The following is a 24301-nucleotide window of genomic DNA, read 5'->3' as shown; positions in this document are numbered from 1 at the left end:
GCTGTGGAGTAAAATAGCACAAAGACCAGTATAATAAGACACATCTCTTTAATAACAAATGTAAGCATGAAACATTCAGCACAGTTATCAAAAGCAATATTTTATTAACCAGACATTATTTCTCTGCTCACAAACGTGATTCAGCGAATCAGTTAGTTCCCTGCCCTGGTAGGTATGTTAAAGTAGATAACTGTACTCTGGATTTGAAATGATGTTCGCTCAGTAACAGACCTTTTAGTTATAGAGAAACACAGGTATAAATCCTTATTTCAACATAATTTTGATTAAACATGTACAAAAAATGTGGTACGTAACATTTTTCCCTTCAAGATTAAACTTGAGCTTTTATTATTTGCAGTTTGAACCATGTTTCTGAGCTCATTTACCTGGAGCTTGTCAGTACACCAACCTCTGGTGAACAATAATAATCTCAGTAAAAAGTCACACTTAAAGGGCTCCGTTTTGCTTAAAAAATGTTTATGCAGTACCTGGTGGAAAATTGCCTTTTGGTGAAGTATGAGACAAACATCAAGGAAACACAACTATATTAGCTGATAGTCGAAAACGTTGTCAAAACTTCAGAGACATAATTCCATTAGTTAATGTATAATATCTACAGATATCATATAGTCTACAAATATCAAAAGCAGCTTAAGTAAATGCACAGATAATGAAATGCAAAGTAGTCCCTGATAAACTCTGATCCAAGACAGTATAGCCATTTTTCTACCTTGAGAAATAAACCCTGCCATCAAATCATGTGTAGTGGGTATTAATGCTTCTGATCATAAATAAGCGAAAAGCCCCTTTCTTTCACCACAGATAAAACAAGTCTACAATAAAGCACAGAAAAATGTGCACTAACCCGTTATATTTATCTTTCTATGAAACTAACAATGAAATCAATGAATTACAGAGGCATCATCCAATTTTTAGTGTTAGTGATGAAGTGACATTTTAACTCAAGATAATGTTGAAATAATAATTCAGTTACAAGACATGCTGGTTTTATATACAGATTTTCCATCAGCCAATCCTAATGCACCAAGTCAAATGAGCACAATTTCAACCTTAGTTCTCTTTCCCCTGCTTCCAGTTGCCAACCTTTAAAATGATCAGCCTTCTTTAATACCCAACACACAACGTAACACATTTTAAGGGTATCGACACAGGCCTGTTATAAAAGACGTTTATATACATTTAATTAATCTTCTATAAATCAATGTTGGAGTATTTATTAAAGACTATCAATATGTGATGTTTTATTGAATTGCAAATTGATAATATTTCAATTGAAGAGAATTCAATACACCAAATACACTTCAAGCAAATATATTTAATATCTTGCTTCCATGCAAAGACTTCCTAAAACCTGTCATCTTAGACCTAAGCCATACTCCAATAATGCTTTATTAAATATTTAAGTAATGCTTATAGACATGTTATGAAGGCAGACTACAGGTACTATTTATACCAGTTATATGTACAAAAATTTTTATTTAAATACGAAAATGTATATAAACAAACAGGTACAGTTAGGCAGAAATTATTGGTTTATTGGGCTAATGTGATAATTGGGTTTATTTTAATTAAAATTATTATTTTTAAAATCCCTTTAAGTCTTCAGTTTATCCCTTGCAACACTTTACTAAACACATACCCATATCTGATACCCAGGAGCCAGATTTGGGTTAAAAAAAAAAGGCTCTTTTTTTTCCCCCAAGAGTATCAAAGGTTTGGACTAGCATCATAAAATGTAAATAAAGTAAATTAGTTAAAAGGCAATATGTGAGTAATAGTTTCAATTGTCGTGATGTGGATTTACTGACTTCTTGTGAACAAAACAAACTGTTCAGCTGTTTGCCAGGATCAGACTCTTACAGTGATCCATATTTTGCTTCGTAGCAAGCCACGATTTTCTTGCAGCGTCCCAAGTCCTTGCGCAGCTCAGCCACCTCCTGCCTCAGAGCGAGGTTCTCCCGCTCTAAAAACGCTGTACGGACTGTGATCTGATTCTCCTTCAGCCGTCTGGCTTCTCTAGAACGTTTTGCCGCAATGTTGTTCTTCTTCCTTCTCTGCCAATATTTCTCATCCTGGAATGGTTTGCGAACAGGTTGAATGCAATGCATTAAGCATGGTTTGCTGTAAAAATGTTTAGTATTACTCAATTATTATTATTTTTTTTTACAAAAATGAAAATCCCCCCCCAATCACCAGCACCAAAAAGGTTGTGTATTGGCACTGTCCAGTTCAATGCAGTATACATGTCTAATTTTTTATTTTGGAAAATATAACTGAATAATTTTGTTTGAAAATATCAAAGGCAGTCAAAACTCATTATAAACAAAAATTACAAAAAATCATTATAAAATTACCTTCTGATCTTCAGGAACAAATATTTTTTTGGCTTTCTTGATCATGGGCTGTGGTTTCAGATCTTCTTCATTAAAGCGATGCTTACGAGGGTTGAAGAGTTCTCCTCCAGGTACACTGGAAAGCATAAGATCTGAAGGATCTGGTTCGAAGTTCACTGATATTTCAATTTCTTCCGGGTTAATGGGGTCTGGTGTCAGACATTCTCTCGCTGTGGTTGGGCCTGAAATGTGGTCAAAATATACACTGAGCCGGACTGTGTACAACACAAGCACCCTGGAATGCATAGAATTCTAATAATGCATATTTAGTATTTTTTTTCGCCACATGTGTTATGAATTTATTTAAAGAAAACATCTCTATATTCTCAAGTTGTATGACAATACAGCACTGCACTGTATAGCATCTAATTTTGCTTGTATACACCAGGTTCAAATATTAAACTAAGTGTCAAATCTAATAGATGCATTTTGAGTAAATTTGGAAAGCACAAATTTCTGTAGGTCTTGGTCACAACCTGAGATTATTGTTTCTCACCTGTTTTGGTCTCCACTGATTCAGGGTTCGATACAACAGTTATTACTTCTTCCTCACAGTTTTCCAACTCCATAGTTGGCAGGAGAGAAATTGGAGATGCTGGGCCAGGTTCTGTCTTTGGGATGATGGTAGGGGCTTTCTCTATCAGCTGCTTGGAGCTCTCTTTGGAAAGGCTCTTCTGCTGCACTTGTTCAGAAGCAGGGATACCATTCTCCATAAGAAATTCCTCGAGATCCATGTACTCAAGATGAAAGGTTTTGCCATCATATGGAATTGTCTTGTCCCAGATAGCAGGGGTCAAGGCAGCTGATGGCCCCAGTCCACTGACTCCTCCTCCAGAGTCCAATTCATCTCCTGAAAGCTTTTCTTTCTCATTTTCTACAACATGAAAACACAAAAAAAATTTAATTAGCATTACATTTACATTATATTATCAGACTTCAGGTGAACAAGATGTAACTGGTAAACATGCTTGAGAATGGGACATAAGAATCAAACATAAATACTATCGCATGTTAATAAGTGTGATTATAATGCAAGTGTTGTGTGTATTTTAAAAACACACAGATGCAAAAACAGAATAGAAATTCACTCTTTCCACTCATAAACCACGATTTGCGTACTTTTATTGTGACTACAAACTGACAATATTACTTCCAGTGTGGCCTCGGTATTATCAGTGCCTTTACACTTGTCTTTATTCCTTTATTTTATTTTCTGTTTCAAACAATCTGTAGATTGTGGACACTAACATATCACAGACTTTCATGAGTATTGCTTTGCTAGACAACTAAACCTAAATACATTATAATATCATAATACACATTTACTTAATATGCAGTATATATTTCACATGCATGTGTCATAACTTGGAGCCTAAATCTAGATTTTGATACCAGGTTTTGTTATGACTCTTCCCTCCTGAACTTCATTTGCATTCTTTACACTTCTAACCAGGTTTTTTCCCTTTATTTTTCTCCCTCATGCCTCCAAAACACAAACACACACCGTGTGCACATCAGCTCGGGATGAAATCCGTGACCTACGTACCATCTGCACATTCCAACAAATCCGGAGGATGATTTTCCAGTATTTTCTTTAACGTCACTGGAAACGCACCCGGAGGACCGCCGCCTTCGTCCAAACGCACTGGTTTGGATGACATTTTGTTTGTCTTTCTTTCAGATTTAAAACATATACCAGTTAAATAGTTGTTGGTTACTATTTTCGGCGAAAACACTCGTGGACACTACCGCACCCTATCAAAAAGAACACTGCCTTTCACCCAATTCTCCATGCTCGCACGCGAAGAGCTGGCTTCATATTCCCACGAAGCTCCGCCCACATGTAAATACAGCAGTGTACTCAGAGAGACGAACCAATCACACTTCTGCATCATGAATTATGTAGTAGGATTAGAGTGCGTTAATCACGAGCCCCGGGAGCGCCTGTGTTCTCCAACACGCGCAAGCGCACAAACACACCCACATATATACACACGCACACACACACACATTGCTTTATAGCGTCGAGGTCCAAATTTAAATAATGGAGATTTTCTGTAATGTTCAAATTAAATAATGCATTGGAATGAATCGATTCATACACACGTATATAAACACGATGTTATTCTGCCCCACGCACGCAAACACACGCGCGCGCGCGCAATCACATGGCCCTGCACGTGCCGCTTTCATTTTGTATACATGCAGACAGCCCAATGAGAGAGCTGGAGTCCAGGAGGCGGTGCCCACGTTAGGGCCACACTCTCGCGAGACTTAGTTTGGTAACAGGAATTCCTGTTACCAAAGGAGCGAACTGCGTCATTAATAGCAAAACATGATTTCTTTTTTTTTTAAGCATAGGAGGGAACACAGGCGACGTTTATAACGTGTCGTACATACATGACCATGTTGTAATAACAGGTTTACTATCATGCCTCATGTGCTGCTTTACACGCCCCGGATCTTAAAAACATGCCAGTGGCGCGGGTAAAATGGGCACGTGAACATGCTGCTCGGAGTCTCAGCAACTCAGCAGAAGATCAGTATTACCTCCTTTACAAACTTAATCTACATAAACAAGTCTAATACCAGGCGTCAATAAACAAGCGCATTTCAACGTATATGCATATATTATCATTATTATTATTATTATTATTACTACATTATTATGAATACTTGAAGGACCACATATGGACCATGAATTTAATATGCCAGGGCTAAATGTAGACGAGGTTGTTGGAATGTTAGTTAGATGTATGTGCCAGTGTGTAACAGCTCGATTAGATGCCAAGTTCATATTAACTGCGGTTAATGTAGCATATCGGATCGGTTCATCTTGATTTCTCTCGTTTGTGTTGATGTTTCGTAATGTGATACATTTGTATGCAGAAAAAAGTATGAAATGTAAATATCTAATTTAATCAGGCCATTGCCTTCCCTACTGGGTCACTGGTGCCAGTGGAGAGACTCAGTACCTGCCCTGGCACACAGGTTCAATCTGATCATTATTTCAGGAGTTTAGCCAGTCGTGTTAGAGCATGTCTGTACTGGATCCTGGAATACAGGACTGTTGACGATTGGTAGGGTTTTACATATGAATTGTATATTCAGAAATATGCACGATGCAATAATTTACTATGATCCATTAGGAGCAATTTATTATAAAATGACAAGGTCTGGTGTCGATTTGAACAACGCATACAAAATACTTACCGTCGTCATTGAAAGTGATGAAGGAGAAAGGTTGCTCAAGCAGGGCTTTAAATATATCCGGCATATCTGAAGACATTTCTATACCATTCATGATATAACAAATTATAAATTAAGACAAGAAGTAACGTTTTTTTTCCTCTCTCTACAGGCTCCTGAAGACGAAAGAAAGTGAAACGCACAAGCTGTACTGAAATTGTTCAACTTCACACGCCTCTGAACTGCTTTTATTCTGCACGGGGCGCGCGCGCACTTAAACGCCACTCCCGGCTCTTTGAGGTTAATTACTCTGTGAGCTTTGATGTCTGCGATTGGACGTAGGAAGTGCTTATAGTGCACCTACCAGCCAATAGGAATAAAGATCGGTTATCTAAGCACACCAAAAGCACGTGTGTGGATATCTTTATAAAAAATAACCCAACGTTCATGCAATGGACACTGTACAACATTGTTTGATGAAACAAAAAGCTTATTCATCACATTGGCAACATTTACCGTGTTCGCTTTGACAAGTGAAATTTGTATTATTGAACAAAATATATATATTTTGTGTTTTTTTTTTTAAAGGAAAAAATAAAAACTATTCGTCTTAATAAAAATAACTATTCGTATAAGTGAAAGATCTGTTTTAGAAAGAGGCCTGTTACATCACTTTCCAATTTAAATCGTGTTTCTATTAACTCTCTCTCTAGGGGTTAATTTCATAGGATTTACTAGTTCCCCTGCCAACTTATCTAGAGGAAGTTTGCGATGTATTCTATGCACTGAGTTTATTTTTTTGCTAATTTACAGGTTAATTTTAGATTATAGACATTTGTTGTTAAAATTAACTAGCTATGTATTAACTGTCATTATCTAGCAATTATTAGACATTATTAAACATTAATATTAATAAACAAGCAATATCACCACATTTTAAATAAACTATTGGTAAAATAGTAGACTGACTACATATTTAATTTTTTTAGTTGAACACGTAATAACGAAACATCACTGTGAAAAAGGAATCAGGCAGAAGTGGTGAGAAATTTCCACACACTTTGTGTCCACTCAGGTACACCATGTCAACATGCCCCAACGTCAAGCCTGAAAGTCCAACAGGATGTCACACAGGCACCCAGAATCCATCTTAATTAGAATCGTTCCAGATTAACAGCTCGAAAATTTTGTTATAAAAGAAAATGTTGTAAGTAAGCTGTTACTCAACTTATTTGTTCTGTTCAGTTATAGCTATAGTTATATATAGTTATATAGCTATAGCACAGCTATAGTGTAACCTCTAATTACTGTATAACATCAAACTGTACTTTAAAAAATACACACCACACATTCTAAAACAATCTGTTTATTGTTAAGCACTCATGAGATTTGGTCCACTGTGTTCAATATTCATTCCAATAAGGGAGCAAAAAGGAGAAACAAAAACAATGTAAAAATACAGTACAAAAAGAGGCTTTTTTTTTCTTCTTCCAAAAAAAACCCTGATTTTTCTTTCATCTATTAGTTGAAAAATAATTAATCTTGACAGAGAACAGCATCTTAAACATTACCCATAATTCTGTGTTCTATTGAAAAGACATGACATCTTTTCAGGATAAAATATGGATCATCATGTCAAGATCAATGTTTAACTGTCTACCATTCAAAATGGAGACTTGGCATTAGAGAGTATTAAACACAAAGGTCTAACCATGTGTAATCTCTCCGTAATTGTTCAAACTACTTAGGGAAGAATTCAAAGTCTAAGAAAATCCAAAATATCACGTTCACATTCAAATGAAACCTAAGTTGAAAATACAGGGATGTAATTTAGTTGAGTGGATGATGTTGTCTTTTAACATAAGGATATAACAGTGGCCGGAGATTCTGGCCCTTTAATATGACCATTTGCAAACATCTTCATGAATGAGACAGTGTCCATAAACTGAGTATCTCTGCACCTTCTTCTCAGTTTACTAACACTTCCTATGATTGTCTACCTGTCATCAACAGTTGAAACTGCTACCAAAACCAGATAACATAACAATTCTGTGGAAAGAGTTGATGTTCCACAGGAGAACAGACAACTGGAGCTGCATGCCACAACCAACCACATCAGCCAACAAAACAAACCACAAAACCCATCCACTACCTTGCATCTATTTCATTATTAAAGTTGTCTAAGTATGAATATGAATATATTTATGATATACTGAAGAAGAAAGATTATATACGTTGAGGATATTTATAATTGTTTATGTTTATATTGTATTAGGTGCTATGCAAAAAAATAAAAAATAAACACCTTATGTATGCTTAGTTTTTCCTTACAATACAGCAAACAATACATGTGCTTGAGGACTTTATAAGAACCAACGGCGATAAGTTTTGAAACGCAATTATCTCTATTATTATTATTAATATTATTATTTCAATTAATCCACCAGTCCCATCAATAGTAAAATAAAGACACATGGTAGATCAAACCCCATTAGAAACTGAAACAAAACACTTTCTAAACAAATAAAATAAAAATCTATAGGGTATGGCCACTTTGCACAATCACACTGTACTAGTTTTCTAACCCAAAAATTAATTAATAGCCATCTCAAAACCTCAAGCACATGTATGTCCACAGGATCTCCTCCCTAAATTGAAAATCCCTCTGCATACATTGACTCTTCACTGTTATGTTTTATGATCATACATTGATACATATACTTAAGAGAGAGTTATACATTGCAATTAACATATACATATATCAATAGAATATAGGAGGATAGACAGTCATAATAGTAATCATTATCAATCATAGTAGTAGTAGTAATAATAATACAATCCCTCACTGAAGCATAAATTAAGATCATTCCAGAAACCCACTCACTGTATTCAAACATGCTGCATCCAGGCAATTACCCACTTCAAATTCATAGTTCTCATCATTTTTGAGGTGTAAAATGTGCCAACAGTAGGATTTACAGTTATTTCTTTAAGATGGTGCTAAAGGCTGGGGGCAACCTCACAAAACGGACATTTCTGGAATGACCCTCACAGAAGCGAGAAGAAAAATCACTATCATCTAATCAGCAATACAAGTCATATAGCATAGTTCAATAACAACAGGTTCTATGTAATCAATACAAGGTCAGGCTATTTTTAATTAAGCTTTAACTGCTAGGTTATCAATAATCATTAGTAGTATAGTAAATATGTATGTCCACCATACGTATGGACAGAGCTTACTAAAAGTTGCAAGGTATATCATGAGTGTATGTGTGTGTGTGTGTGTGTGTGTGTGTGTGTGTATCTATATCTATATATATATATATATATATATCTATATATATATATATATATATATATATATATATACACACACACACATACATACACATATATATATATATATATATATATATATATATACATATACATATATACACACATTTGGAGGGAATATAATTATGTATAGGCACACTGTTATCTGCCTCAAGTCCTCAAAGTTCAAATTCATTTAGGTTTCTTGCCTGAAAGAAGTCATTATTATGGTGAACATATGTGAATGTTTCACATTGAACTATTAAGAATAAAGAACTCATTTTAGAATCTATCAGAGAAATTCAAAATTTATGATGGCAGAGGTCTCAAAAATCTTAAATGAGTCTTATGCCAATCAGTAATGCTTCTGAAACACAGTCAAAGCCATCATATTACTCCACAAAACTATGATAACAGTAAAGTATATTAAATCTTACTGGTCAGCTCATACTGAACCGGAAGAGCAGGCTGTTATCCAATCACTGCTTTCAATGACCACCTTTACTCACTACAAAACACGGCCCCATTCACAGTTCACTCAGTGCAAACTGAATGTAAAAGCAAGTTTGGGCACGCAGGGCTGGATAGTGGGGATAGGCAGGCAGCAAACCTACATGCTTGTTCTTTAAAGAAACAGCCAGACAGGCAAAGTTATTTTTCCTGATTGACTGCTAAGGTTTGCTCAATAAATTTCACATTTCTTTTTAAGGGCCTTTCCTGGCCATACGATCATATCTTCTGCCAATATGGCAAGAATATGGAGTATGAAACCACTTGTTTAATAAACTGGCATAATTTGGTTTTCGGAATTTAAAGTGACCTTAAATTACATAGGCTGTCATTATCAGTTTGCATACAAAACACGCAGCCAAGTGTAATGTCGACAAATGTATTTGGGCATGAATAAGAAAACATCTATGTTTGTATTCACTGTCACCTTCTTAGGCTTACAGTCAGACTGTCAGCAGACAGACTACAGTGCATCCTAAATTTGCACTGAGGGGAATGGACAAAAACTGACTGTTTTTGTGAAAGGAAGCCTCATCCAGGTAGTCACATGGCCTACCACTCAATGCTTTGGCTGAGGTCACAGTTCCCCACTTCCTGACATGCGCTGTCCAGCCTGTCAATCAAAGACATACAAAACCATAAGCACAATCAGTCAAACAAAACAGTTTAAAAATAGCTAAGCTCACTAAGGCCTTGACTGTGACAACATAGGTGAAATAAATCCAAATTCCATGTAGTACGTCATCATGTACCTTTAGAGGAGTTTTGCAACAGTTCAGATATACTGAAAAAAGGTCTATATTTGTACTATTAACTCTTTAAAATGTTAAATCAACAATGAAAACCATCAGCAGGCCAACCACCCACCACTGACTCAGTGTAGTCAGCTGGCATGGCATTCTGTTTTTCTTCAGGAGGTGGAGTCATCATGGGCCCCTCTGATCGACGGTTCTGATTGGTCAGTGATAGCCATAAATCATACATCTGCTGCATGTCTCTCACTGCAAGTGTGATAAAAAAAAAAAAATTACATCTGAAATGTTAAAACCACAAAATAGATTCACTTTACAAAACGCTTCACAGACTGAATGCATGACACTCACAACTGTTGTTCTTCATGTAGGTCCACACATCTCTCTCTTCTGAACTGTGCGCAAAAGAGCAGTTCCCAATATAGTGGCACTTTTTCTGTTTCATCACATGAACACACATCTGCAAACACAAAACCATATTATGAGTTGAAGTAACAAACATTACTGTACTTCATTCGTTTTAAATTCCTACATTCACAACAGTCATTTAAAACTTATTAAACTTTAAACAAAATTAATCAAAGTCTATAATATTTTTATGATTGGGACATAAGAGTGTAGCCACGCACATGAGCAATCGAGAAAAATAGCTCAGAACTTACATCATACTGCTGGGGGTAAGTTCGAGAGAAAGGCAGTGGCCGTACAACTACCCACTTTTTCTTCTCAAACGATTTTACCAACAGAACCCGCCTCTCTTTTGTCCAGCTGAAAGTATAAATGAGAAAAGAGAGGGTAAATGTCAGGTAAAATGCAGTCTATTATTTTAAATATAATCTGCCATTAAAATCTTATAAATTGCATCTGACTAAGAAATAGTTACTAGACCTATGTTGTTGTCAGACTAAACATAAGTGACTAACAATCATTAATATAGAAAATAAATCTCCAATAAATACCTCAGCTGTATATTATAGCTTATTATTCTTTATTTCCCACCCATTACATGATCAAATAAATCTAGCTTTCAACAGAGCCTGGCTCGAATGAAAATATTTCAAGCTATGTCACCCCAGCCACCTATTACTAAGATGCAATTTAGTAAAAAACTTTTTAGCTAATTAGCATCATTGTATTATACATGACTTTTCCTGAGTCTATCTTTCTTTAATAATAAAGCTTGAAGTTGTGTTCAGGTTAATTATTTTTCATTGACAACCAATTTCAAAGTGCTGTGAAAGAAAACAAAGGTTGTTTAAAAACAGAAAGAGCTTAGTAGTAGTAGGCCCAAGAGTGTTATTAGGCTCACCTGTGTTTGGCTTTTGCAGTGCAGTATTTCAGTGCCTTGTCTGGCTCATTGACTTGGCCCTCCCTCCAGCACTGGCCACATACAAATTTCATCTTGAGGTTGAGCCCACGGCCTCGGCCACATGTGCCCCCTCCTGAGCCTCCACCTCCCATCCCGTCACCTCCCATTCCAACCCCTCCTCCAGTCCCAAAACTGGCACTGCCCATAGAATTACTGCTAGTGCTGCTGGTTGGATGAGGCATATGTATGGGCTGAGAGACAAAAAGTGGGTAAGGTAAAAATTTCAAAAACTATTTGTAAGAAATTGCGCAAAATCAGCTTTAATAATAATAGCAAAATAATAATGCAAACCTTTGATGCAGTGTATGAAACCAGGAAGATTAGGCAACCAGGCCATTTTTAAAGTAAATGATAGAGGAGAATCACCTAACTTGGATCAAAGTTTTAAGAGCCTCACCTTTTGTCGTTGTGCATTCTGCTCCAGTCTTTGCCAGTGTCTCTTCGACTCCTGCACCATCTCCTCATGAGTGATACCTAATCATGCATGTATAAAGCCATAGGGAGACAAGGTTAAATATTTCTCTAATTTATATATTTCATCAATAAAAGAAATACATAAACCTTAAAGGAAAAAAAAAAATTTAAAGTTACTATCTTTCTGTTTTAGCTGTATCTTTAATTTACTATTTATTGGTCAAACCCCTCATTTATGCTTGTGTACTAGGTCAGGTACAAACGTTCAAATATTTGTACATCTAAGAAAATGTATATTATTTGCATTAATTAAAAAATAGGATACATTTTTCAAAGCTGCCAGCACAAAGCCATAAATCGAGACAAGTAAAACTCAATTAAAACATCACTATATTAATGAAGGACAGACTGGTCACATGCATAACCTTAATAAAAGTACATTATTTTCCTGTCCTCCCAAACATACTTCTTTTTTTAAGGTTTTGCCCTAAACATTTATTTCAAGTTTTCACTACATGCACATGAACTGTGTCTGGAACTGCTACTGGTGATCAACAGGCACACAAGATTACGAAGAAATCATCTTTACAAAACATTACAAACCTGGAAGGAATTTTAATAACTAATATTTGTGTTTTGTTTACCTGTGTCCTGTTGCAGCACCCAGCATTTGAGCTCAATAACTGAGTGAGCAAAAGAACAGCTGTCTTCCCTCTGGCAGCCATAGCGCACCTCATGGCGGCAAACATCAAACTGGCATAGTGGATGAAGTGGGCGAATCTTACTGTAGCGCACATTGGCTGAGCGTACCACGTGCACCAGGCACCTGCCATACCGCATGCAACATACACACGTTTTTGTGGGGTCAAAATATACTGATAATGAGGGACTACATTATACTAAATTGATCTAATCATCTAATTTAAAGACTTATAAAAGTGCATAAAAAACCCTGTAGAAAGGGTGACTCACTTGTTATCATCAAAAGGATGCTTTGCAGTTAGATTGGAGCAGACACCTAGGTTCTCTTTGCTGCGCTTGCTGATAATGCGAGGCTTACTGTCAAAACATTCCTACAGCAAAGCAGAACAAACACAAAACAGACCAGAGATCAATTTCAGGTAAACATCTACATAACATTTTTATTTATAATATATTTCTGGTGCAGTGGTAAAGTACCTCACAGAGGAACATGAACATGCCCATATGAATCTGCAACAAACGAGTGACACTAAGTGCTCGTCTTTCATTTGTGCCCAGGGGGTCGAATAATAGCTCTCGACTTAAAGCTCCTTTCCTCTCCTGGGTCCACACATCTATTTCCTCTTGGCAATAGGCAAATGTGCAGTTTTCACCATATTGGCACTCCTGGCGCTCCTGAACCTCTGCATGGAGAGTTTCAAAATAATCAGCAAACTCATACAAACCCCGAACACACACAATTTTTTTTTGTGAAGCAGAAAATGTAATTATACTCATTACATTCATAATTGTGTTGACATAAGTTAAACGCTGCAATACAGCTTAATACCTTTGCAAAGAACAAATGCTCCAAGAAAGTTATTGCGAGCAGGGCGAGGCCGTATCCTTTTCCATGTGGTGTCTTCAGATGATTTGAGGCGGCAGAGCAGCACATCTCTTTTACAGCGATGAGCTGCTTCCGGCTGATACTTGTAATCCATGACTCGAGGGCCTACATCAAAAGTAAATATCAAAATATAATTTCTAAAAGCAATGCAGATGTATATTAAACACAAATTTGCCACACACAGTACCTATGCGACTGTAACAGGCATGGCAGGCCTGTCTGAACTCATGGGTGGCAGCCAGTGGATTCTGGGATAAGAGGGAAAGGTTGGTGGCAGCTGAGCCATTCTACAGAGACCATAAATCAAAAGTGCTTGTTGGGGAAAAAAATATACTAAATGTTCAGAACGTAAACAGATGAGCAGAATTGATAGACTGCATAATGAGTGAAATGGCAAAACTTGCTTACTGAATGAACTGTACTATGGTTCCGTAATCCAGAAAAGAAACTGCTAGAGACTCTTCCTCCTGAGCGCATCAACAGGAAATAAGCATAATGTATCTTTTAGAACATAAAACAGTGCTGCAATTATAGCAAAGTTAAACACATCAGGATATTTAAAAGAAAAACAGCTAAAGGGGATGAAAAGATCAGAAATTAACAATCGAAAGTAACGTAAATCGAAAGTAGACACAGTCTGGGAAAGTTCTACCATAAAGTTATGTACATAATCTTAACACAATCTTGAAGGGACCAATCTGAGAGTCAGTACGAGTCATGTGCCAATTTCTGATACATCACAACAAAAACTAATAAGTAGATTTGGTGCATTTGACAGCTAGAACAAAGAATTACCTGGCAGTGTATACTCAGAGAGAGAGTCAAGTCCTTGTGCACCAAAAGATTCAGCTCTAGCCCTCCCAACAGCCTCTCCAGCCCCAGCAGAAAAAGGGATGAGAGACTCCATGGCCTGTGAGCTCTCATTCTGGCCAAGTGCTGAAAAAGAGTCCAGCTGAGTGAGGGGACTAATAGTGGAGCCGAAGTAAGGCGGCGTGAGTGGGGATGAAGAGGCTGGGATACCAGATGGGTAGGTAGTACGCAACCCTACAGCTGTATTTGGAAGGTTTGTTGGAATGGCTCCTTGAACAGGGTTCTAGAGGCAGAGAAAAAAGTTTGAATACATTTTCTCATGTATACTACCAGTGACTGAGAAAAGATTCTTTAACATTGTTCAGCCCAATAAACCTAAAGTGCATAATATGTACTCACCACGCTGACCTCGGCTCCTTTTTCCAGCAAACTGTCCAGATTTGGATTTATCACACATTCACCCACATCCTCAGACACCGGCACAGAGTACTGCACCTGCCCAGTGGGCCCCTGACTGGGGCTCTCAGGTGTGTCCTGGGAAACTATTGGACTCAGCGAAGGCATTGCAGGGTCATCACTGACTGGAATTGGTGTAGCCAGAGGTGCAGGTATGCACTGAGCACTTGACAAATCTGGACATCGTTAAAAAACAGGGTCAGACACAGTGAACACAGCAACTATTTAAAATTGTGTAATCACCACTGTCTTATAAACACAAAGCAAACGTCAGAAGAAGAAGAAAAAAAAGTTGTATTTTCAAGGATTTTAAAATGCAGCTGTACCTGATCCGATGTCTGTCAGTGACTCCAAACCATTTGAGGATGTCTGAAAAAAGATTGAATATTGGAAATGTTGGACTAAACATTTTTACATAAATTATGTCTTAACAATGAAACAGACAAAAGCATATACCTACCTCCCCTGTAGAAGGTGCAGCTTCCCCATTACTTGCTGGGCCAGATGTCGTAGATTCAACCTGGGCATTGGGAAATAAAAAAAAAAAAACAGACTAGTTGCAAGCTTCCTCTAAAATGTCTTTAATCCATTTTTCCCCACAAATACCATAAAGAATATGAGATGGTCACATACCTGAGGACTAACATAGGCTTTGCGAATTTTCAGGCCAAGTTTGTTGGCCAGGTCCTTAGCCAACTCACTGACTTGTCTGTCCTGTATTGATAAAGAATAAATAATAGAATACTTGAAGACATTCTCATAATACATACAGCTATATTTAACTAATACATTAATACTGTTGTGGCAAGCACAAGGCAAGAATTGTATGTATTGACTTTTTTCTACAATGAATTATGGTTTTAAGCGGGGATGTAACAATATGGCATATTGTAGCTCAAGAGATTAAATATTCAATATGGTAGTGTTGTGTGCATGTTTATATATTTAATTTGATTGAGTTGATTGTGCAGTGTCTGGCTTGGGTGCATTTAAATTATTTTGAATGAAAAAAATTCTTTGCATGTCAAAAAAAAAAAAAACAAGATGAACTTGCATGAGGGGAAGCGAGCAGGCACCCAGTGCCACACTCATAAGCCTCTCTGAATCGACCCAGCTCTCTCAGGCATAGCGCCTTCCTGTAGAGTGCTCTCCTGTTGCCCTCAGACACAGCCAGTGCACAATCACAGTCCTGCACACCCTGCTCATACTCTTCCTAAACAATGACAAAAACACAAAAACATTAGAAAATTTATTTTAGGCTTAACTAGAAAGCAAACAGGCAAGGGTTACGGGTGGATTATTATGTTCAGCAAAGGAAGGTGGAAAGAATACAATGTGCCCACTTACAAGACTATAGTGTGCGGATGCCCTGTTCACATAGAGACTTTCAAGCAGTTCTGGTGGCATGACCAGTGCTTCAGACTGGGCATATCGGGCTACGTTTACACCTTCGCTATAGTGAACAGCTGCCTGTCTCCAGTCTCCTTCACGAAACACTGTGTTGCCTTCATCCAGCAAGTTGCAAACTAACTGCATCAAAAATGCCTGCAAAGCAAACAAACATTGGATCACTTTATTACTCAACATGTTGGAAATAAATATACATTACACAGAGTAATAAGATAACACACTGACCTCATAACCCTCAGGATCAGGAAAAGGCAAAGATGACCTGCAGAACCATAACATATGATTGTTAATTTACCAGTGGGGTACATTCTGGCGTGCAAGTCGTATTAGGAAAGAGGCAAAATGGACATACTGAATGAATCCCAGGGATTTCTCGATTTCCTCCTTGCGCTTCAGTCTCTCTGGATCCATTGCTGCAAAAACAATAAATCGGAAAATAAGAAGCGAAGACCTTACTGATAAACAACCCTTCAACCCTTCAACAATCACTGATCAATGATGAAATGGAGCAGACAAATGCAACAAAAGAAAGAAAGAAAGACATTTTACTGATGTTTGTATGGACAACAGCGATTGAGAAATCCATTTCGACGTGTTTACATTTATAAACACTGGTTTCCAGTTTAGGGGAATATAAAAATAACCACTCAATAAATAAAACCACACAATCCTGTAGCCTTGAATTTCTAAACCAAAATGTCTTTACAGCACACACACACACACACACACACACACACACACACACACGAGGTTGGTATGTAACTAAATCCTTTGTGGGGGATATTTGTTTATGAACACACAATATTAAAAGAATTTTTGCTAACATAAATAAAGGTTTTATCCTGATGTAGTAGCACTGAACGGTCTCACAGGCTGCGGCTCGTTAGCTGAACGGTTATCTGGTCTGTCAGCGAAATTAGCTTTACTTACCTGTTAACTTCATAAACATGGACCATAAACATTCACCGTTGCAAATTAGCCAAGCAGTTTAAGGTCAGATTAAATATTTAACATCCCAATTAGTAAAAAGCAGCTCCGTTACCCAATGTAAAATATAGTAGTGAAGTGCTGCGTTATCCTGTAATAAACTGGAGCCACGCTAACAGGCTACACTCTCGTACTGGGCCTCTAAAGACACGGAGGCTAACAATTTCTGGCGATAAATAGCGATCTTACCGCGGTAGCAGACAGATCACTTTACTTTCTACATGCACACAATTTTTACATTTGAATGCACATATAACTAAAAGCTAATTATCAGCGTGCGGCGTGTATTTCATGATATAGCATTAGCTAGCTTAGCGTCTGGCAGAAGTTGTGCATAGGAAATCAAACTCCACATTAAACAACAGTGTTATATAAATCGCTGGGTCCCATGAAACGCTTCGATCAAACCTAATAAGCAGATGATGATGATGATTATTATTATTATGAGTGAAGTGAGTAAATTGTTTAATAAAGCGAATGTAGACTAGTCCCGGGTTTACTGATAAAACAGCGGCGTGTTTTGTGCACATTAGCTTCACCCACCTTGGGCAAACCGTGTTCACTCCCAGTCTGTTTGAAACACGGGTGAATTCCGCCAAAACTATTGATCTGGAGATAAATCGCGCAGCTTTTCGTATTGATTCTCTTTAAATCATAATTTTCTGTCCAAAATGAACGATGCAAAATTGTGAGCGGAACATGTGAGACTTCCCTGACGAATTCTCCAAGTTGTGCCCAAGTTGAACTGGACCGGTGAGTGGAGACGGCGGGTCCTAAAGAGAGACGGTTAGGGAGCAACACAAAAAGAGTTCTAATCTCAGATCATACAAACTCAAGTCCAAAGCTGTCAGGGTTGAGATATAAAAAAAAGAAAACTATATGAAAAAAAAAACAGCAAACCACACAGTCTGTGCCAGTCTTTAATACATTTCCCTGCAGAAATTTTAATTTCTCCTATAATTTGCAACCATTTTTTTAATCAGACCTCCCCATTTTTGTTTTCCTAGCATTCTGTTATAATGGTGGCATAAGTTGACCTTAACAAAAAAATAATAATAATAATAATAAAAAAAAAAAAATATATATATATATATATATATATATATATATATATATATATATATATATATATATTAAACAATAACATGATTTTGGTGCCAAGCTTTCTTCAGTTCAATTCAATCTATTTTTATTTGTATATCCTTTTTAACAATGGACATTGTCTCAAAGAAGCTTTACAGAGATAAAGCAGCTATAAACGAGTGTATGAGATTAGTGCCTGTAAGTTCCTTAAAATAGTAAGATTATATGTAATGAGCAAGCCAGTGGTGACTGTGGCAAAGAAAAACTCCCTGAGATGGCATGAGAAAGAAACCTTGAAAGGAACCAGACTCAAAAGGGAACCCATCCTTCTCTGGGTGGCACCAAATGTTCATTCATTACAGTTCCATCATTGTTGAGGTGTGCTGTGATGGGCGCTGAAAAGCAAAACTGGTAATGCAATCTGTGGTTCTAAGCCATAGTATTAGACTGTTGATATTAATTACATTCTAAATCCATCCTCAAAGTTCTTGAATTGCTCATTAACTTCATTAAGCTTTAGGCTGTTGATGTGGAACCATCCCCAAGTGCACAGAGTGGTCTCAAATCTGCTTTCTTGACCATTCAGTAACACTACATGCATCTGTAAAATCAATTTGAACACTTTAATAAAGAAACATACATCAGCAATGACCACCTGTGCAAAAGCAGAGCATTTAATTAAATAAACAGAAACATCAATAACCTTTACCATGATACTGATTATGTGATTTTGCATTTATAAATACATTTAATATAAACCCTAACATTTTGCTCAGTCATACCTCAAATGATTTGCATTTACTTTTAATCAACTTGTTTTGAATGTTGAATGGATAGGTTATCTTAATTTAACATAATATATTAAATAAATGACTGACAAATACATAATACAAATACAAATACAACACATTCTGAAAGAAAATATCAACATTCGCTGTTACAGGCCCAGCTTATGAGTGAACAACATAGTGCCATTTACACATATTGTACTTTTTGAGGCATTTTGGTGGTCGAAATGGGAGTCTTGCAAAAGAAAATTTCAGTCAGAATATGACTGAAATAAAATTGGCCACATGGACAGTAGGCCTGCCTCTCATCAGTTCAAATTAGTGATGGCCAATATGGGAGGCAAAGGCTGATACAACTTGAAATACAACTTAAGATGCATGGTTAACTCCTAGTGACAACTACATCATTATTAATTCATATGTAAATATAATAACAATAATATTTATATAAAGTTACATCAGTACAACAAGCTTTAAAAAAACTAAATGAGCAACATGCCTGAATAACTACAAGAACTCCCTGCTGAGGGTCTGTTAAAAAAGTGTACTGAAGACCAAGGGTAACAGGCTTTAGGAGGCTTTGCTACAGAGCTGTTAACTTCTTTATTTGTGTACTGGAAAAGTGTTAACTGTTATGTCCAAACCTGTCAATCACCGCATCAACAAAGTTCTTTCATTTATTACCAATCACTCCTAAAAACTCATTTATTGTAGAGTAAAATATTAGGGGAGATATAAAGGTCACATGAAAAATGACAGAACATTATACATAAAATTATTTGTGGAGATGTAATTTTAAATATCAGTTAGCCAATGATTCCTTGGACTAAATGAGAATAGACAGGGTTAAAATCTGTGTAGAAGTCAGTCACTAGAGGGCCTCGGAGAGGTTTAGGAAGGTAACAAGGAAGGTTATATATAAGGAAAACATGCAAAATCGTGAAGTTTGACATGAATTTCCCTGTCAAACTTCACGATTTTGCATGTCTTCCTTGTGCAAGGGTCATGCATGCCAACCTCACTATATCTTTTTAGATTTAATATATGTGACTGCCATAGCAGGCAGCAATCCATCATACTGACACAGCTGCAAAAATAATTATTTGGGTCTGAAGGCCTGGATAACAACCAACGTTACTGAATAGTGACAAACACCAGTTTTACCACTTAACTGTTTATGGTTATGATTATTCTTTTTTGTAGTGGCCCTAAAATGTATCTTATGTTTGGCACCACGGTCATGGCACATCAACTTTTTGAATGAATTTTTTAATGATTTTTTGAATGATTTTTTTCAACAAGCCAAAATTATCATTAAATCAGAGGAGAGAAAATAATTGTAAACTTTAAATTACAAATTAATTATAGTCCAATTTTTAAGGATAACTTAGTATCAAGTATCTGGTCTAATGAGCTACCTTAAGTTAAATAATTTGTTATGATTAGATAACCAAAACAGAGTATCTGCTACAAACGCTGTGCTCTGGCTCTGGTAGTCAGTTCGGTTTTGGGACCAGTCCATCATAAAACAAATTACATGATTATGTGCCAGTGGTTCCCAGTTTGCATTAATTTGGGAGAAATATAGAAATATTGATTTAGTGTTTGTCTTGACATTTTTCAATAGAATCTGTGCATGGGCAATGAAAACCAGTGGTGTTTATTTTAGGCCGCATGCATGTTAGTCCTCGACAGTGCATGATTTGCATATTATAATTTTAAAATTATACTGTTTTATTTATTGATGATAGAATTGTATAATTGTCATATTGTGATGTTTCAGTCTTAGAAACAAGTACAATCGTTTCCCTCTTCAGAGTTCCTATTTTTGCACTGTCATTTTAATCCTCTTAAAAAAATATTAGCCAACAAAACTTGGTTAATATGGTTATGCCACCTTTAACCACCGCAGCCAAATGATAACTGGAGATCTGACTTTCACTTCACTGTTTAGAAACTTTGTTGCACTTGTCTTTGCAGAACTGTTTTAATTCAGCCACATTGCAGGGCTTTTACAAGTAATATTTAAGGTCCTGCTACAGCATCACAGCAGGGTTCAGATTAGGACATTGATGAGGCAACTCATAAACCTTAATTTTGTTGCAATTGGGCCATTAAGAAGTGGTTTTACTTTTGTGATTTAGATTGTTGTCTTGCTCTGTAAAATAAGTGACATTATTTCATCATCATCATTATAATAATAATAGTTATTAGTATTATTATTATTATGACATTATTATTTCAATATGTGAAAATAATTAAATAATAAAGTTTAGATCAAGGATTAAAGACCAGAATTATTCAGTCTGTATGTTATGACTGGTCACTGAGACCCTAAATGCAGGAAAGCTGGCACTAGGGCAGTGTTCCAGTTTAACCAAATGTGTTCAGTTTAGTTGAGTTAAAGCTAAGTTCAAATTCAGCAAAGGAAAATCTTAATGCCACAGCAGACAAACACATACTGAACAATTGTTTGCTTCCGACTGTGTGGCAAAACTTAACTAAAGAACCACTTGTGGGTTTGATTGTCCACATAATTCTGCCTACACTGTATGTCGTACAGTCCATTCTGAGGTTTAGCAGCAAACAATGATGCTGTTGAACACCGTTAAAGAAGCAGCCCTTCATGTATATATTTTTAATATATATTTCTTGCGTATTCCATATAAATGATGTCTAAGAGACACAAATGTCTTGTCTTCTCCATTACATTGGACTTTTATCGAATAAAGAGCGATGTCCGCTGTTGCTAAGCGCCACCGGAAGTCTCCTGGTGTTTACATATTTTTGTTCCGCAAGAAAAAAAAAATCAAACCGTAAACCAACTGTCTGGATCAAAGTAAGAACGGTAATGCATTAGCACCAGTAAGGCTTTAACATTTGAGTAGATCTATTTAACAGTGTATTACCAGCACCTGCACCACGCTTTCTGCTGACTTGCATGTTGTAGCTGTAAGTAGCTTTGACGCTAATGTTTAAAGCACAGTGTTAAACCGCGGTCTGTGCAGCTCTGTATTTTACTGATCAATGCAACTCTGGCGCACATTTCTTCACGAAACATGGACTTGATTATTGTGTCAACATTGTAAATGTCTTGTTGAAATTCTTACTTACAGATTTGTTTAATTTTGCTTTTATTTCTAAGCCAGATACCACAAAATGCCTCTGTTTGGCAACACATTCAGCCCCAAGAAAACACCACCCCGGAAATCAGCATCTCTCTCTAACCTTCATACAGTAAGAAATAATTAATGACTAAAGTATTTCTATGCTTCATAGATACAAAATTCAATAAATGTTATTTATTATATATGTAAACATACTGTTACTAATTTTGATGAGTAATATATATTTTTTTTAATTGTAATAATATCTTTATTATATCTATTATGAGTAATTGCACACACATACACATTATTTTTTTTATTAGTACCCAATAAATTCACAGTCTAATACGTTTGTTTTTTAACAGTTGGATCGATCCACTCGGGAGATTGAGTTAGGACTGGAGTATGGAGCTCCTATGATGAATATTGGAGGGCAGAGCTTGAAATTTGAAGATGGACAGTGGATTACAGGTGATGTAACATCTCCTGATGAACAGACTAAACAAAGTATTTCATGGCTTTTTGTTGGTGGTGTGTTTACAGTTTGTCACTTTGTCACAGAGTCAGGACCTAATGTGTCCAGTAAAGAGGTGCAGAAACTGAAGAAGAGGAATCTGCAGTTAGAAGAAGAAAACAATCTTCTAAAGCTTAAGATTGAACTTTTGTTAGATATGGTAAGTTTACTCTTCAGTTTACAGGTGCATATAATCTATCATCAATGTAATTACATTAAGACCTATATGCAATTTCTAAAAGAATAAAATGCTTAATCAAAAAACAATTTTAAGTTCTTGTAGGTCTGAGTTTTTTTAAGCTCCAAGTAGATTTGCTTTTGTAATCTTAGATGGTAAGTTTATGAATGAGCAAATACTGTCTGGGAATTTGGCCTCATCTAACTGATGCCTCCTGAGCTTCAGGCATTGTTTATATTATTTTTGAATAATATAAACGGTTAAATTTTTTAATGACTTGGTTTAAGCTTTTTAAGTGTTTTTATATAAAAGCTTCTATTTGTTTGCTATATTTTTCTGTTAGATAATTTCTGATTATCGTTTCATTGAAAATTATATAAAATATTACAGTCAGATTAAATCATTAAAATAACAACATTAACTATTAATTAATGTCATCTCTATTAGCTTTCAGAAACCACAGCTGAGTCACATCTAATGCAGAAAGAATTAGACGACGTGAAGAGTCACTACAAACACAAGAATTGATGTGAAACATGGATTTTAGATTATTGTGTTTTGTATGCAACATTTCTGTTTTTCTTCATAGAAATGATTTATTATGCTATTTAAATAGGAGACTTGACTTCTTGTGATGTTTCGCATGAAATTGTAATTTTTCAAATTATATTTCATAAAACTGCTTACTAATTGTATAAGTAATAAAGAAATATTTTCTTAGTCAAGTGTCCTCTTTACTTTAAATGATCTCTGTGAATGTTTTTCAATGGCATGATGTGTGTACAACTGGTGATCCAATTAAAAGAAGTATTACAAACAGAGCCATACAACAGCTTTTATTATTATTAATATCAACCATAAAGCCAAACTGTCAATAGAATTAAACATACTCAAGTTTTTCAGTCAGGTACAATGATCTTAGCAGGCCAAAAGATCCAGCTCTATTCTATTTGCTGAATAAACTGCTGCACTGCTTGATCACTTCTTCAGAAAAGGAGATTACTTGGGTTTTGTAGGGATTTGTGGGGATTGGTGTATGTGGTGTGAGGCACGTACAGTGGAGTTTAAAAGTATGTGCCCTTTTGCATTTGTTAGTTTCTATCAAACCTAATAAGCAGATGATGATTATGGTTATGATTATTATTATTATTATTATAAACGAAGGCAGTAAATGGTTTAAAAAAAGCGAATGTAGACTAGTCCCGGGTTTACTGATAAAACAGCGGCATGTTTTGTGCACATTAGCTTCACCCACCTTGGGCAAACCGTGTTCACTCCGCCAAAACTATTGATCTGGAGATAAATCGTGCAGCTTTTCGTATTGATTCTCTTTAAATCATAATTTTCTGTCCAAAATGAACGATGCAAAATTGTGAGCGGAACATGTGAGACTTCCCTGACGATTTCTCCAAGT

The 24301-nt window shown here is 36.2% G+C and overlaps 3 protein-coding genes across 13 annotated transcripts; 1 reads left to right on the top strand and 2 right to left on the bottom strand.

The window, feature by feature from the left end:
* Positions 1-31: 31 nt before the first annotated feature.
* tefa (TEF transcription factor, PAR bZIP family member a) lies at positions 32-6131 on the bottom strand. 3 transcript variants are annotated; one of them, XM_046854346.1, is made up of 4 exons: positions 5628-6131; positions 2911-3288; positions 2376-2596; positions 32-2093 (listed from the first exon to the last, which is right to left on the bottom strand). In XM_046854346.1, the coding sequence occupies exons 1-4, from the start codon at positions 5716-5718 to the stop codon at positions 1878-1880; spliced, it is 906 nt and encodes a 301-aa protein (XP_046710302.1). In that variant the 5' UTR covers positions 5719-6131; the 3' UTR covers positions 32-1877. The 3 variants fall into 3 exon arrangements, with proteins under 3 accessions (XP_046710302.1, XP_046710301.1, XP_046710303.1); XM_046854345.1 differs by lacking the exon at positions 5628-6131 and adding an exon at positions 3961-4295; XM_046854347.1 differs by lacking the exon at positions 5628-6131 and adding an exon at positions 3961-4360 and having other exon boundaries at positions 2001-2142.
* A 3665-nt stretch (positions 6132-9796) lies between these two features.
* zc3h7bb (zinc finger CCCH-type containing 7Bb) lies at positions 9797-17899 on the bottom strand. Of its 3 annotated transcripts, none has more exons than XM_046854342.1 (22): positions 17761-17899; positions 16583-16643; positions 16456-16492; positions 16168-16365; positions 15875-16033; positions 15454-15534; positions 15281-15340; positions 15147-15189; positions 14764-14996; positions 14350-14647; positions 13963-14021; positions 13742-13841; positions 13498-13659; positions 13146-13351; positions 12939-13039; positions 12611-12792; positions 11950-12026; positions 11493-11743; positions 10846-10951; positions 10535-10643; positions 10299-10432; positions 9797-10044 (listed from the first exon to the last, which is right to left on the bottom strand). In XM_046854342.1, the coding sequence occupies exons 2-22, from the start codon at positions 16639-16641 to the stop codon at positions 10009-10011; spliced, it is 2691 nt and encodes an 896-aa protein (XP_046710298.1). In that variant the 5' UTR covers positions 16642-16643; positions 17761-17899; the 3' UTR covers positions 9797-10008. The 3 variants fall into 3 exon arrangements, with proteins under 3 accessions (XP_046710298.1, XP_046710299.1, XP_046710297.1); XM_046854343.1 differs by lacking the exon at positions 17761-17899 and adding an exon at positions 17161-17685 and having other exon boundaries at positions 13742-13802; XM_046854341.1 differs by lacking the exon at positions 17761-17899 and adding an exon at positions 17161-17682.
* Positions 17900-23708, top strand: LOC124389108 (protein chibby homolog 1-like). 7 transcript variants are annotated; one of them, XM_046854354.1, is made up of 5 exons: positions 17900-17970; positions 22234-22325; positions 22561-22666; positions 22757-22869; positions 23335-23708. In XM_046854354.1, exons 2-5 carry the CDS (start codon positions 22248-22250, stop codon positions 23413-23415), a joined length of 378 nt encoding a protein of 125 aa, XP_046710310.1. In that variant the 5' UTR covers positions 17900-17970; positions 22234-22247; the 3' UTR covers positions 23416-23708. The 7 variants fall into 7 exon arrangements, with proteins under 7 accessions (XP_046710310.1, XP_046710305.1, XP_046710308.1 ...); XM_046854349.1 differs by lacking the exon at positions 17900-17970 and adding an exon at positions 21812-21936 and having other exon boundaries at positions 22238-22325; XM_046854352.1 differs by lacking the exon at positions 17900-17970 and adding an exon at positions 21818-21927.
* The last annotated feature ends 593 nt before the right edge of the window (positions 23709-24301 follow it).

Source organism: Silurus meridionalis, chromosome 7 (assembly GCF_014805685.1).
Source record: "Silurus meridionalis isolate SWU-2019-XX chromosome 7, ASM1480568v1, whole genome shotgun sequence".
In the NCBI taxonomy this organism is placed as follows: Eukaryota; Metazoa; Chordata; class Actinopteri; order Siluriformes; family Siluridae; genus Silurus; species Silurus meridionalis.
The sequence above is the reverse complement of the archived record's forward strand: the minus strand, read 5'-3'. Positions and strand labels throughout refer to the sequence as shown.

Bases quoted from the DNA above. Each gene is read 5' to 3' on its own strand.
- tefa (XM_046854345.1), bottom strand. From the start codon at position 4,075: ATGTCATCCAAACCAGTGCGTTTGGACGAAGGCGGCGGTCCTCCGGGT. The intron at 3,289-3,960 runs GTACGTAGGTCA...TTCATGTTGTAG, and splicing joins TTTGTTGGAATGTGCAGATG to AAAATGAGAAAGAAAAGCTT. The intron at 2,094-2,375 runs GTAATTTTATAA...AAACCATTCCAG, and splicing joins TTGTTCCTGAAGATCAGAAG to GATGAGAAATATTGGCAGAG.
- zc3h7bb (XM_046854341.1), bottom strand. The intron at 15,190-15,280 runs GTAGGTATATGC...ATCTTTTTTCAG, and splicing joins CTGCACCTTCTACAGGGGAG to ACATCCTCAAATGGTTTGGA. The intron at 10,952-11,492 runs GTGAGCCTAATA...TTATACTTTCAG, and splicing joins ACTGCAAAAGCCAAACACAG to CTGGACAAAAGAGAGGCGGG.
- LOC124389108 (XM_046854354.1), top strand. From the start codon at position 22,248: ATGCCTCTGTTTGGCAACACATTCAGCCCCAAGAAAACACCACCCCGG. The intron at 22,667-22,756 runs GTGATGTAACAT...ACTTTGTCACAG, and splicing joins AGATGGACAGTGGATTACAG to AGTCAGGACCTAATGTGTCC. The intron at 22,870-23,334 runs GTAAGTTTACTC...CATCTCTATTAG, and splicing joins TTGAACTTTTGTTAGATATG to CTTTCAGAAACCACAGCTGA.